Below are 12,374 nucleotides of genomic sequence, written 5' to 3'. Positions count from 1 at the left end.
GGATATAATTAACATTGTCTGTAAGAAGGTGGGGTCCTCTACGCTAAAACATCCTGACCTGTAGGTGGCAGTGTCGGGAATACTTGGACTTAGTGTAAAGGGAGAATGAAGACAATGCGCATGCGCACGTGAAGGATACGTCACCTCTTCTCCAACGAGCAGCCAGAAAGCGACGTGGCCCTCATTCCGCTGACTGTCTCGTTGTAGTACCCGACCTCAGAAACAGGCAAGATAAAAGCTATTCTATTTAATGTTGTTATGTTCTACATAAAGACGATTCACTAACTGCTCTGCTATTTTGTAACTACAATTCGTTGTATTGATTGTATTTCCTCGCTAACCGAAGGATTCATCGACCCGGCAGCCCGACGTTACGTTCTACGTCAGCCGTGAGGCCACAAGCTCTGACACGGATGTTGTGTTTTACTTTGTCCGCAGCTTGAGCACCATGGACCAGGTGATGCAGTTCGTCGAGCCCAGCCGGCAGTTCGTCAAAGACTCCATAAGGCTCGTCAAGAGATGCACGAAGCCCGACAGGAAAGGTGGGTCTCACAGCGCGTCCCTTCGGTTCTGCTCTCTCAGCGGCGACTCAAGTGCTGTGATCGTTTTTTACGATTCACGACAATTCATTCGACAATTTTTCTTAGTGACTTTATTTGATTGGTGCTGGATTTTAACATTGTTTACATTTCTTTTCAGAATTCCAGAAGATAGCCATGGCCACAGCAATCGGGTTCGCCATCATGGGTTTCATTGGTTTCTTCGTCAAACTCATTCACATCCCCATCAACAACATCATTGTGTAAGTAGGGGGGGTTAGGGGGTCAGTCGGTAGAGGTAGTGAACGTCCCGGCTCAGTCCAGGGACACGCCATCAAACATTTAATTCCCACTGCTGTCTGTCATCTCTCCTGAGTGGGACACTCCATCTACTTACTAAAATCATACCAGATCAAATTCTCATCAGAAATATACAGGTATAATCTGTGCAGAACATTTTTTTTGTATTGTTACACAACTATCATGGATACTTAATGACTTAAAACTACAGTCAGTCAAAATCAGCCAAACGCTCCAACTGGTAGCATCCATGATTCTATTTTTTGAGACAGAGATTTATAATTCAAATATGATTAGTTTACGCTATACTAATGTCAAGTGTATGAGTTGGTCCTGTTTTGTGGAGAAAGTTGTGGTACAATGTTAAATCTTACAGGTGACTGACATGTCATACTTGTTTTGGGAACTACTTTTGTAAAGCAGTGATTCATTGGTTTGCTCAGTCATTCAAACTGTATTACAGTAATGTACATTTGCTATTTGGCTTTTTCAGATAATTAACAGTGCTTTTCTTTTTTTCTGTCTAGTGGTGGTTGAGTCCTGGTGAGGAGGGAAAGAAACTTCAATACCCGGGGACAGGAGACAGTGATGTAAAGTGTGATTGGGGATTTTTACATTCTGTGCACAACATTTATATTTCAACGTGTAAATAAAACAAATGGAAAACACAGATTAGATTTGTCTAGTCTATATTTGCTTTTCAATCACTACAGCAGGTATAAAAGTTTTAAAAAAAAAACGACTATTCTTCAACTGTCATCAGAAGGCACAATTAAGCTGCGTGAACAAGATTTGACGTGACGTTAAAGGCACGTGGTGTAGGCTGTGATGCTTCATAGGTATAAAGTCACTATCTGCTATCATCTCAGTCCTATTCAACTGGGATATGGCTTGGATTTCTTTTCCTTCATATGGTTCATTTAAAATTTCACCCTGCACAGCGAGGAAGCTGTTAAAAGAAAATGTTAAATAGTAAAAATACTTTCAGTATTTTCCATGCTCTGCAAAAACATCTCAAGCGTGTGAGTTTTCCACAGCACGGCTGTAGCATGTTTTTTGTAGTCAAATGTGGCCCCCGAGAAGGGAGGGGGGCTTCCGCTGTGTCATTGCCCATCCTCTCTGATGCCCATGCTCCAGAGCAAGGGCCGGTCTGTTGTCACGGTAACTGGCTTTCTGGGGTTTCCGGGGCCAACAGGCTCGAAGGTGTTAGAGGTGCTTACTAGCTTCCCAAACTGCAGGACCTGGTTATCTGGACAGACGAGACAGACAAGTGATTAACATCGGCAGTAATGAGGTTCTACTGAGCGATAACTGCATCTTTGAGCGCTGTTACATTTGTGTCTCTGAATAACCAAGGCAGGGTGGTCCTCATGGCGTTGCTTTCTGTCTTGAGCAGGCCCACGCTCACAGAGGCTATTATGCTAAGGCAACAGAGCGTACTCGCACCGCAGGGTTACTGAAGTGCTAACGAATCCCTCAGCTACCTCCAACAGCAAAGGTGACCACTAAGTCAAATCCGGCCTTTTGTTTGGCATACTGTGCCCGCTCAGAGTAAACTAAACTTTTGCGAGTAGAGCATTTCATATAAATAAAAAAAAGAATATTTTTATTCATTTTTCAATCACATGATGAGCAGAAATAAGTAATTTACCCCTGGATAATCTCACTATTAATGCCTTTAAAGGTTGAACCGTACAATAAATTGAGACATATGCTTTAAAATCAACATTATATTTTCTTTGTTCTACATTGGTGCTGTCTCACTCTCGGTTAAAAACATTATATAAAGCTGCAAATGACAGGATGGAAGTTCTATAGGGTGAAGGAAAACCTAGCTAACACTGACATCAAGTGGTCCAGCCAGGAAGCTCAGTAGTATGTGCGGTGAGGGGCGTCACGTTCTAGTAATCCCTCAACAGTTAACCCCATATAAATAAGTCATTATCTTTCATCCGGACCGTGCTTTGTATCTTTTGAACTGGCAAAGACATCCCTCTTAATATTGTAGAACATGACAGTTTTCTCTTGTGAGGAATGAATTTATGCAAAAATGATGAATCCTTGAGGACAGTTGCAGAACCATTAAGCCGCGCTGCAAAAGGCCCAAATGGAGAAGAGAAATTTGGGCGTCACTTCTCCCCTTAACATTTACATTTATTCACGCACCATTTGCTCTGAATAAGCCCAGGTGACAAACACCCTGAGAGTGGAGCTGTTGGATCGTGGCTAATGTGAAAAGGGCAAACTCACCTCGGGAGATTCATACCAGGGGCACTTTATTATTCATTCACCATAGGCTGTCACTATGTTCTAACAACCTGGAGCAAATTGAACAGTGAAATAGGTTAAAAAGAAATTTGCTTCAATTGGGTTTGCATTTTGTTTGTACTACTTCGCAATTTTTAGTTTCAGGTTTAACAGATCTATTATTTTTTTTTTAAATCACCTGTCCCCGCATGGTCTTAAACAGAGATACGCTGTTTTTTAATGTTCCCATAAGCACAATTATTCACCCATCAGCTCTCTCACATGACTGAGGAGCACAAACAGCTTAAACTAGGGGGGGGGTTGGGTCTGTTTCTACCTGTCAATCATCTCCGCCCGATTAACGACTATTTTATTTTCATTTGAGGGGATGGCGTTGCCATCTGCTCTTATGAATCATTTTAACTTTTACAAATTACCTTAAAAAGGCACCAATTTGTCACTCTTCATACACATTCAAATTATATTAAAGGTAATAAAGTATTATTTATTGTCAGTCCATAGTTTTGTGACAATTGTTATTGTTATATAAACAGGTTGTTGCATTTAAAATGCGTTAAACTTTGTTGCATTTGAAGTATGTTGTTTCCGGTTAAAAGTTTAGTTTCATAAACTTTTATCAAAGGCATTACTGTAATAAATTGTAAATCAATCATTGTAAACTCTAAGACTAACAACATTAATCAATGGTTGTAGGCTACTCAATCCTGGGTCTTAGACTATAACGTTTATATATATTTATAAAAATAGATTTATAATTAAAATCCTATTCTCTTGTGTACAATAACAAAAGCAATTAATCATAGAAACGTATTTAGCAAACGTAACGCTTCAAACATCACACTGCAGTATATTACACACTATTAACCCAAACCAACACCTTATGATTGCATTGTTTCAACATCTTTCACACAAAACAAACGGATGAGAATTTCATGAATATGCAAAAATAGTTTTGGCGCAATCACTTCATGAAAAGGCAAAAATGAACACAAAGGAACAAAGGCTGAGGAGAATGAAGCGAATCATTTGTCCACAGGCGCCTGCACGCACATTGAAGGAAAATAAAAAAAAGCTTTTCTGCTTCAAAGACTGCCACACAAAGCGTGGTGTTAGACCAGCTCGACTGAGAAGGAAGAGTAAAATAAGCTGTGTGTGAAGTTAGGGTACTTAATAATTGAGTGAACAGAGCCACGGTGTGTAAGAGAATCATTTTCGACTGCGTTTGAGTCTCAGTCTGGAGTTTTCACTCAGGGGAATTTGTCTTTTTTCCACCAGCTTTGAGCAACAAAGCTTTTCCAAACAGCTGGGACAAATAAAGGAGTCGAGGCAGATATCGTAGTATTCTTTGTTATGTGCGAGGGCGCGTGTTTACTTTTATAGCTCTCTCTTCAGGGAAAAAAAAGGGCCACGGTAGATAAATGCAAAGATTAACAGGGATCTCTGTGTAGCTTCTCCTGAGAAACAAGAATTTTAAATCCCACAAAAAAACTATTTAACCATCAGCTTCTTATTATGAGCATCAAGTCATATAACCCAACATGTTCTTTCTGCTGAAGTTGGAACAGTTTTTGGTTATTCTCCTCAACAGGTTTCTTCTGTAAATTAGATTTTTTTTCAATACTTACTAACTAAATAGTAATTGACATTAATGTAACTCCAACTAGCATCAGTCTGAGGTTCCTCAGCAGGCTGCCAAGGCAAGACCTTCACCACATATCACAGAGAGGAAGGATGTTTTCAGGTGTAAAAAGTGATGTCTGGTGTAAAGTAGCTAGACTCCCACCGGAGGCAGCAGAGCACAGCAAACACCAACGGGAGCCTGAGGATTAATGCTCAACAGGATGGCACCGTGTACATCTACCAACACACATTATCCCCTCCAGCTGTCCTTCTCACACACACACACACACACACACACACACACACACACACACACACACACACACACACACACACACACACACACACACACACACACACACACACACACACACACACACACACACACACACACACACACGTAAAAACTCTTTACCACCCAAAAAGCTTTCAGATGGCTTCATTAGTAATCCCCTCCTCAAAGCTGATAGCGATCGATAGCGCCCCCCCTCGCAAAGGGGACCGAAATGAGCGTCGCACCCTCCAGTGATAACAATGGAGATGTTTGCTGCCTGTAATTGCATTTCCAGCGCCACAGCCGAAAGGGCCCGTCAGCTGTAAGTAGACCGTATTTACACAACAAATTACCCAGGAGAGAGGGTGGGAGGGGACACTCACAGACACTCAGACTGCAGTTGGACAGGTAGAGAGGGGAATTATGGGTATTAGGGTGGCATTTTGGCACAAGGAGAGAAGACTCTGCTCTATTTCGCCTCTCCACATCGCATTGCAGACAGGTTCTCAAAAGACATGTTAAAAAGGTGCTCCATCAAGCATTTCTAAAACAGCAATAGATTAGCCGTGTTATGTGTGCTCTGTGCAGGTTAGCGTGTGCGTGTGTAGAAGTGCACGCTAGTCCACAGCCCCTTGAAGGCGGTTTTCTATCCCAAGCGTCTGTTTGAGTTAATGTCCTCAAAAATGATGACCATATGTTTCATTAAACGCAATTTGTTTGGCAAAGATATCGCTGATCTCTTCACTTTGCTTAACGCGCAGGTCGCAGCTGTTAGAAATCGTATTTTTCTTCCGGCTCATCTGTCCCGCCGCTATAATTCAGAGCTGGAAGGCGATCACTGTCTCCGTTTCACCAAGGCGCAGATCAATATGGAGGCGAGTCAAAGCTGGCCCTCATATATTTTCAGGTGCTAACTTTTACTAATCACCCGTAATAGGAGGAGGAAATTGTTTGTCGAAAGGAAAATGTGAGCCATCCCACCTTTAAAACAGCATGGAGTGAGTCGGCGTGGTCCAAAGGCACATGAGCTTACAACGAGACCATTTCATCTCCCCATTAATTCGGAATGCGCATCTCCCCCTTTTTACACGACTTGTCATCGAGGGGAAAATTGAACTCATTCAGTCTGATCCTCCACTCGTTTAGACCACTGTGCTATCAAATTTCCTCACGCTTCACAGTTTGAGAGAGAAAATCATTTTCTATAAATCATGTTCGTTCAATGCCGAGCTGTCCAATTACCAAGATGAGGTGAATATGTGACTGTGTTTCTTTATACTCAAATCCTGCCCAATGCCACCTTTGGAAAGACAGCGTACATCATTGCAATAAATGCACTGTACGGTGTCTATATTTTTCCAAGGTAGAACAAGAGGGTAATGAGATAAACAATAATACACATTTAATGGGCTAAAGTTTGCATTTAAGGCCGGTTTCATCTCCACAATCTCAGTCAAGTCCAAAACAAGAGACTTTAATGAAGAAATAAATGAATTAGAAGCAAACGGTTGTAAGTAGTTTGTAGATGGATGAGGAAAAGACCAGTGTTAGTGCACAATATTTTGTGAAGCGTTATCTAACTTTGATGTGACATAAGAAAAGATTTGTACCAGGTTTACCGGTTAAGCCATTCAGATGCTAATGCCTTTGAGTTTTGTTTGTACAGTTGATTCAACTCCTTGAAAATTTAAACAATGATGTGACATGAAAATGGAACTAAAAATCCAACTATCACATTCTTTTAGTATAATATTATTTACTGTCTAACAAGCACTTCCAATTCCATTGGTAAATAAAAGGGAAGTTTGAATATCACCGATTTGAAGCGTGTTATTCAAACCCCGGCACTGCACATAAGGTACCAGCCTGCAATTTCAATAAGGTGTCCTTCCTTTTCTCCACCTGACAGTCTGCTTAAATTCAAGGCTATTTATTGGCCATGACATGAGCCAAGGCTTGCACTAGCATTGTTAGCACCATCTGCTGTGCAATGATAGCCACTTCCATTAAATGTTTATGACGGGTTTGACTGAGTGGGGGGGAGGGACACTGCCTCGGCTTAAGTTGACCTTCAGATAAGAAAACCCGTCCCTGCTGAATGCTGAATGCGGTATCAATCAGCAGAGAGGCAAGAGTGCATGTTGTTAGCTGGGGCTGATTGTTATGTTATTGTGTTCTTTCCTCGATGCAGTGGGTTAGTTGATTGTGTTTGTGCGAATGAAAATCCTGCCATGCATTCTCGAGTATACGGTTAACTTGTCTCCACAGCAGGCCAGAGCTTATGCATGTTTGGCCCAACATTAGTGAACGTGTGCACCGTGCCTCTGCATCGCGGCTTGTCTGCAGCTCCACCGCGGGTACTTTACTACTCTCAGCATCAGGCAACTCCTCAACCCCCCCACCCCCCCCACCCCCACCCCCGTGTGTGATGTGGACAGCGCCAGGATTCTACAGATCCATAAATAAAACCATAAAACAGCAGTTTTCGCTCCCGCTGCCACACAGCACCGGGATACGTAGACTTTTCCTTTTCCCTCGTTAGGACCTCGGGGATATGAGAGCAGAGAGAAGGGGGGGGGGGGGGGGGGCAAAAGGGCAGAGAAGGCCGTCGTCATTATGCGCCGGAGGAGGAGGGTGGAAATGAACATGTTTAGAAAGTGATATGAAAGAAGGAGCAGGAGAGTGAGATAAATGAAGATCCGGTTCTTAACTTTAGTCTGAATCCCAGAAAAAATAAAATAAATAGAAAAAACAACGCGAGGCGAAAATGCGGACAGAAAAACACGGTCAGGGACGGAGGAGAGATAAGAGATGTGAAAAGGATATGAGAAGGTCGGCTTCTCGGGGAAACAGAAAGAAAAGGAGAGATCTTACAGTACAGATGTGCACCTCTGGCAGGGACAACTAGAATTATCTGTTTGACCACGAGATAAAGGGCGTTGCTTTAACTTTTAAAACAATCCATTCCGACATCCCAAAGAGCCCCCTGAGTACTGCACACGCCTCTCAAGGTCCTCTCAACCTGTTCTTCCATGTACTGTTTCTACATGCACATCCAAACATTGAACTACAGAGTGGGATTTAGTAAAATCACTCTGCACTCGACCAAATCTGTAGGAACAATGAATGTACACGCTACTTTACGCCTGAATTATCAAAATACGTTATGCGTGCGTCGCCCGGGGGAAACTTCCTGTTCAGTGTTCAATGAAAAATATGGAACATGCAGTGAAGTCCTTATTCAAAATCTATCTCATTTGCAAGCCGATGTGTTTGTGAAGGCTTACGTTTCATAAACAGCATGTTCTCCTCACCAGCGAGGGCAGGCTTTCTAATCTTGCCCAAAGTTGACTTTTAATTACGTTTTTTTCAATTGCTTTGGCTCTCTAAGAGACCCTTCTGCCGAAATCCATCTGTGTTCACATGTTTGTATTTTATCAAACTCTGCACCTGTTTGTGTTAAATCTGTGTGTGTGTGTGTGTCTAATGTTGGACTCGTTTGTCTTTGTGTGTGTCTGTGTGTGTGTGTGTGTGTGTGAAGTGGCGCCCGTGCAAATCGCTTGGGAGAATGAGTTTGGAAAGCTCACCAGGTGGGTCACTTGAAGGTCTTTGCCCATTCCGATGACATTTCAAGCACCTTGTTTGGAGCAGCGTGTGGGTGAGAGCGGCTTTGTCCGTGTAATATGTGTAGCATTTGGAAGGGCTGGACACGGTGCAAGTGAGAAGGACAGGCCACGCAGCTGGATGCATGAATGTGTGAAAGGGAAATGAGTGCACGCCTTTGTCTGAGACTCAAACACACGTGCACTTTAGGTCAGACTGTCTCATTGTATTGGGGGTGATGAGACCTCGTATCCTAGAGTACGCCATTTTAGTTCGTGGTATAGTGTATTTTTTTTGCTGCGATGCAGACAAACTCAAATGTCGCAGTGTGAAACAATATTAAAGAATTTCAATCTCAAAGACACAAATGGGTTCGAGTACGGCTGCTGCTGCTGCTGCGTCACACCACAAGCTGCCAAGACACCACGTGTCATTCAGACGTCAACATTTAATCATCGCGTTCAGTGTTACTGTCTCCAACATTGCCTGTTTTTACTATTAGAACAACATGAAGGGATGAATCCACTCAGCCTGTGAATAGAAAAACACACTTGATCTGCCTCTGATTTGCATTTCCTTGAGCAAAGCCGTATTTTCCCACTAGGTGTGTTAGCGGCCCCCCAGGTATTTGATAGACATACCGTTTGAAACAGAACTGGATCTTTGCAATAAAAACAAATCAATCAGGACTAAATTAAAACTTGAAAAACCTGGAAAAGAGAACATTTTTAAAGATTTAGGAATATATATCTTAATATTAAAATAGCAAGACCAAAAAGTCAACCAAATTTGATGTCACAATATTAATATTATACAGATGTATTGCACCAAACTCCAATGTCTGTGTGTTAAGTGTCTGCCGCATAGAGCGTGGATGCATGAGCCTGATGATACTGAAGTTATGAGCAACTCGGTCGTAGCCCGAGCTGCTTATTTGCATAATTTAAACTGGATGTAAACCGCAGAATGAAACGCCTCATCAGCCTCACTGTCATCAGTGGGCTGACAGCCATTGTTCATGGTCCACAAAACGTTTATCTGGCTGTTTGTCACTTTGATAACACACACACACACACACACACACACACACAAAAGGAAACCAACAAGCAATGAAATCAATACAAGTGCACACGCACACATGCCGCTAATACAGAACACAAGCATATGAAATAAAAGATACAATCACACCGACCCAATCACTCAATCACACACACACACACACACACTAGGGAGAGTTGGTCTGTGCATGACAGCCATATAAATTTGTTGGTCATTATGATCCACGCTAAGCTGCAAAACATCAAGACGAAGCAGGTTCTAATGCACACAATCACAAACACTGCGCCGCAGGCTATAACTCCGCCTGTAATGCGGCAGCATGAAGGCGTTTTATTATTAAGCCCGTCGGTCGGCAGAGGGCCGAGTCATAGAAATGACTACGGTGGTTTACCGCACACCACACACACACACACACACACACGCGTAGGGTGGTGGTTCTGTCAGTCACAGACGGACCCCTCTGGTCTCAGTGACCTGCATAACCCTAATCATCCATTGCTTTTTCCTTAGCGGAATATAGATTCATGTTGATTTAAGAGTTCTCCAAAAGCACCGTTGGAGGAATTTCATCTGCAGAGAAAAGCTCTTGACCCGCATTTCTTTGTCAAGGAACATAGCAGATGGCCACAAATAACACACATAATGGGAAATGAGTGATTTAACCCTTGTATGTATGTACGTTTTTTATCAGATCAAAAATAATACGATTAATTATGTTTTCAAACTTTATATATGACCCCCCCACTACACATTTACATTACACACATAGTGATCGGGTCCACCGGAACCGGGGTCAAATAAAAGTGTGGAATTTGTAGGTCCTGTGTAGCTTGAGTCTTATCCACTGGGAAAACTGGTTAAGGACACGCTGATAAGAATTCTGGACATGGCTAATGGACGCAGTGGACAAGCTGGGACATAAAGAGCAACGAGGTAAAACAGGTCACCCGATGATGGACAGCTAAGGATTTGACTTAAAAACAGGATCATTGATTTGGGTCATCACATTATTCATGTGTCTTTTCAATAGTGGCTTGATGTCTGCATTTTGAACATTTTTCAAAAAATCCTGATGTCAAAACATCCTCTGGGTTTCATGGTGAATGGGATACACTTTTTGTGGACACAGGAACACACATCATGTGCCTGATATGGCAATTGCTTGTCTGATTTGCTAAATATTGTTATTGTAAAAGGAGGCAAACTCTTAAAAAAAAAAAAATCTTTCAAGCCACATGCGCTCAGCTTTTTTGACACTTTCTCCTTTGTCACCAGTCGCTTCTCTCCTCGGCGATCTTTTCTGTCCGGGAGCAGCCTTCTCCTAAGTGGGTGCAATTTCATAATTAGCTCTTGGTTATAATTAAAACGATCAATAGGCTTATTGACCAAAACGGAAGAGAATAATTATTTCTCTGTTGTTTTCAGTTATGTACAGTTTGTGAACTTTGGTTTGCACCGAGATTGTGCTCTGAAAGAAGAAGAATACCCCACATGACACCTACAGCCTCCGTCACACAAGTCAGTTAAAGAACACAACCCAGTTCTTTAGCTCTCAGCGCAGATGTTACAAACGGCGACAATAACAACACAAACTCAATAGACATCGGTTCAGTCAATCAAAAAAGGTTGCACTGTATTTTAGTAAAGCAAAATATCCAAAAGATATACAGCAAGTACGCATGGGAGGGAAAGGTGCAAGAGGCCAACACCCTCTAATTTACTCCAGCCTTCACTCATTGAAAGAACCTTCTTTGTAGCGTAGTTCTTTTGGCGGCAGAGTATTCTCTTAAAGACAAAACTATCAATTAAATTTTCATTTAGTAAGTAATGAAATGAACGGAACGTGTGTCTACTGTAGTGGCATTTTTGATGCCTTATAAATCCGGGTCTCGACCAGTTGTGTGCATTCCACATCTGCATGACAGTTATTTAAGTTAGTTAAAAAGTCCAGATTGTACATCATAACTAAACAATTTATTAAAGATGTTGTCTGGCCAAACACCAGATGTTTAATGAAGGTCATTTTGTTGATATACAAGTTTTCTGCCAATTCTTTTTGGAACAAGCTGTGGAGGAAAAGTAAGGGACGCTAAATCTGATACAGTTGCAGGATCGGCAGAGTGCTTCTTGTTTCTTAGCAGATTCACTGATTTTTTTCCTATTACCTATCAGACAGAAACAGAAGCAGCTATCAGCGCACCGGCTTGTCCTGCGCATGCTAATTGCATACATTTTTTTTAAAAGCAGACAAATCTAAAACTCTGACATTACAAACAACGCTCCTATTAAATATCTCTTTCACTATAGATAAATGGTTTCGATTGGCCTGTTGGAATGCAGGACTTGTAAGAGATGGGGGTTTGCGCCCGTATTTGCAACAACTTGCAACCTGCATCAAGACGTCCACAGACATCCGATCACAATGCGTGAAACTGAGTTAAATAAAGTCTGGTTCCGGCACAGACTGATGTTTTACAACAGAATTCACCATGTTTACTGAACAAACATTTCTTTTTTACACCTGTTACAACATAGCCCCCCACAATTAGAGCCACTAGAGCCATAAGAGTTTGAGATGCTCTCCTCCTGCTGTTTGAAGAGGAGAAATCTGAGATCGGGAAGAATTGAAGCACATCTGTTCTCCAGGTCCCTCCTTGCATGTTGGAGAGCTTTGCTGCTAGTTCTCCTCAGATGATAACGCATCCCAATGC

The 12,374-nt window shown here is 42.0% G+C and overlaps 2 protein-coding genes across 5 annotated transcripts in view; one reads left to right on the top strand and one right to left on the bottom strand.

The window, feature by feature from the left end:
• The first annotated feature begins 85 nt into the window (after window positions 1-85).
• sec61g (SEC61 translocon subunit gamma) lies at window positions 86-1,509 on the top strand. The gene is made up of 4 exons (XM_037455453.2): window positions 86-226; window positions 439-542; window positions 700-802; window positions 1,367-1,509. Exons 2-4 carry the CDS (start codon window positions 449-451, stop codon window positions 1,374-1,376), a joined length of 207 nt encoding a protein of 68 aa, XP_037311350.1. The 5' UTR covers window positions 86-226; window positions 439-448; the 3' UTR covers window positions 1,377-1,509.
• The window catches only part of tpk1 (thiamin pyrophosphokinase 1), a 49,061-nt gene continuing 38,183 nt past the window's right edge, over window positions 1,497-12,374 (bottom strand). For 3 of the 4 annotated variants that reach the window (XM_037455447.2, XM_037455448.2, XM_037455449.2), the window contains one exon: window positions 1,497-2,088. In XM_037455447.2, coding sequence (XP_037311344.1) covers window positions 1,943-2,088 — 146 coding nt within the window. In that variant the 3' untranslated portion in view covers window positions 1,497-1,942. The remainder of the gene's footprint in view (window positions 2,089-12,374) is intronic. The other variant, XM_037455451.2, reaches the window with a different exon arrangement.

The sequence above is a fragment of the Pungitius pungitius genome, chromosome 19 (assembly GCF_949316345.1).
Source record: "Pungitius pungitius chromosome 19, fPunPun2.1, whole genome shotgun sequence".
In the NCBI taxonomy this organism is placed as follows: domain Eukaryota; kingdom Metazoa; phylum Chordata; class Actinopteri; order Perciformes; family Gasterosteidae; genus Pungitius; species Pungitius pungitius.
This window is presented reverse-complemented; position numbering and strand designations above follow the sequence as displayed.

Coding starts and splice junctions, on each gene's coding strand:
- sec61g (XM_037455453.2), top strand. CDS start 449: ATGGACCAGGTGATGCAGTTCGTCGAGCCCAGCCGGCAGTTCGTCAAA. Junction 543..699: donor CACGAAGCCCGACAGGAAAG/GTGGGTCTCACA, acceptor ATTTCTTTTCAG/AATTCCAGAAGATAGCCATG.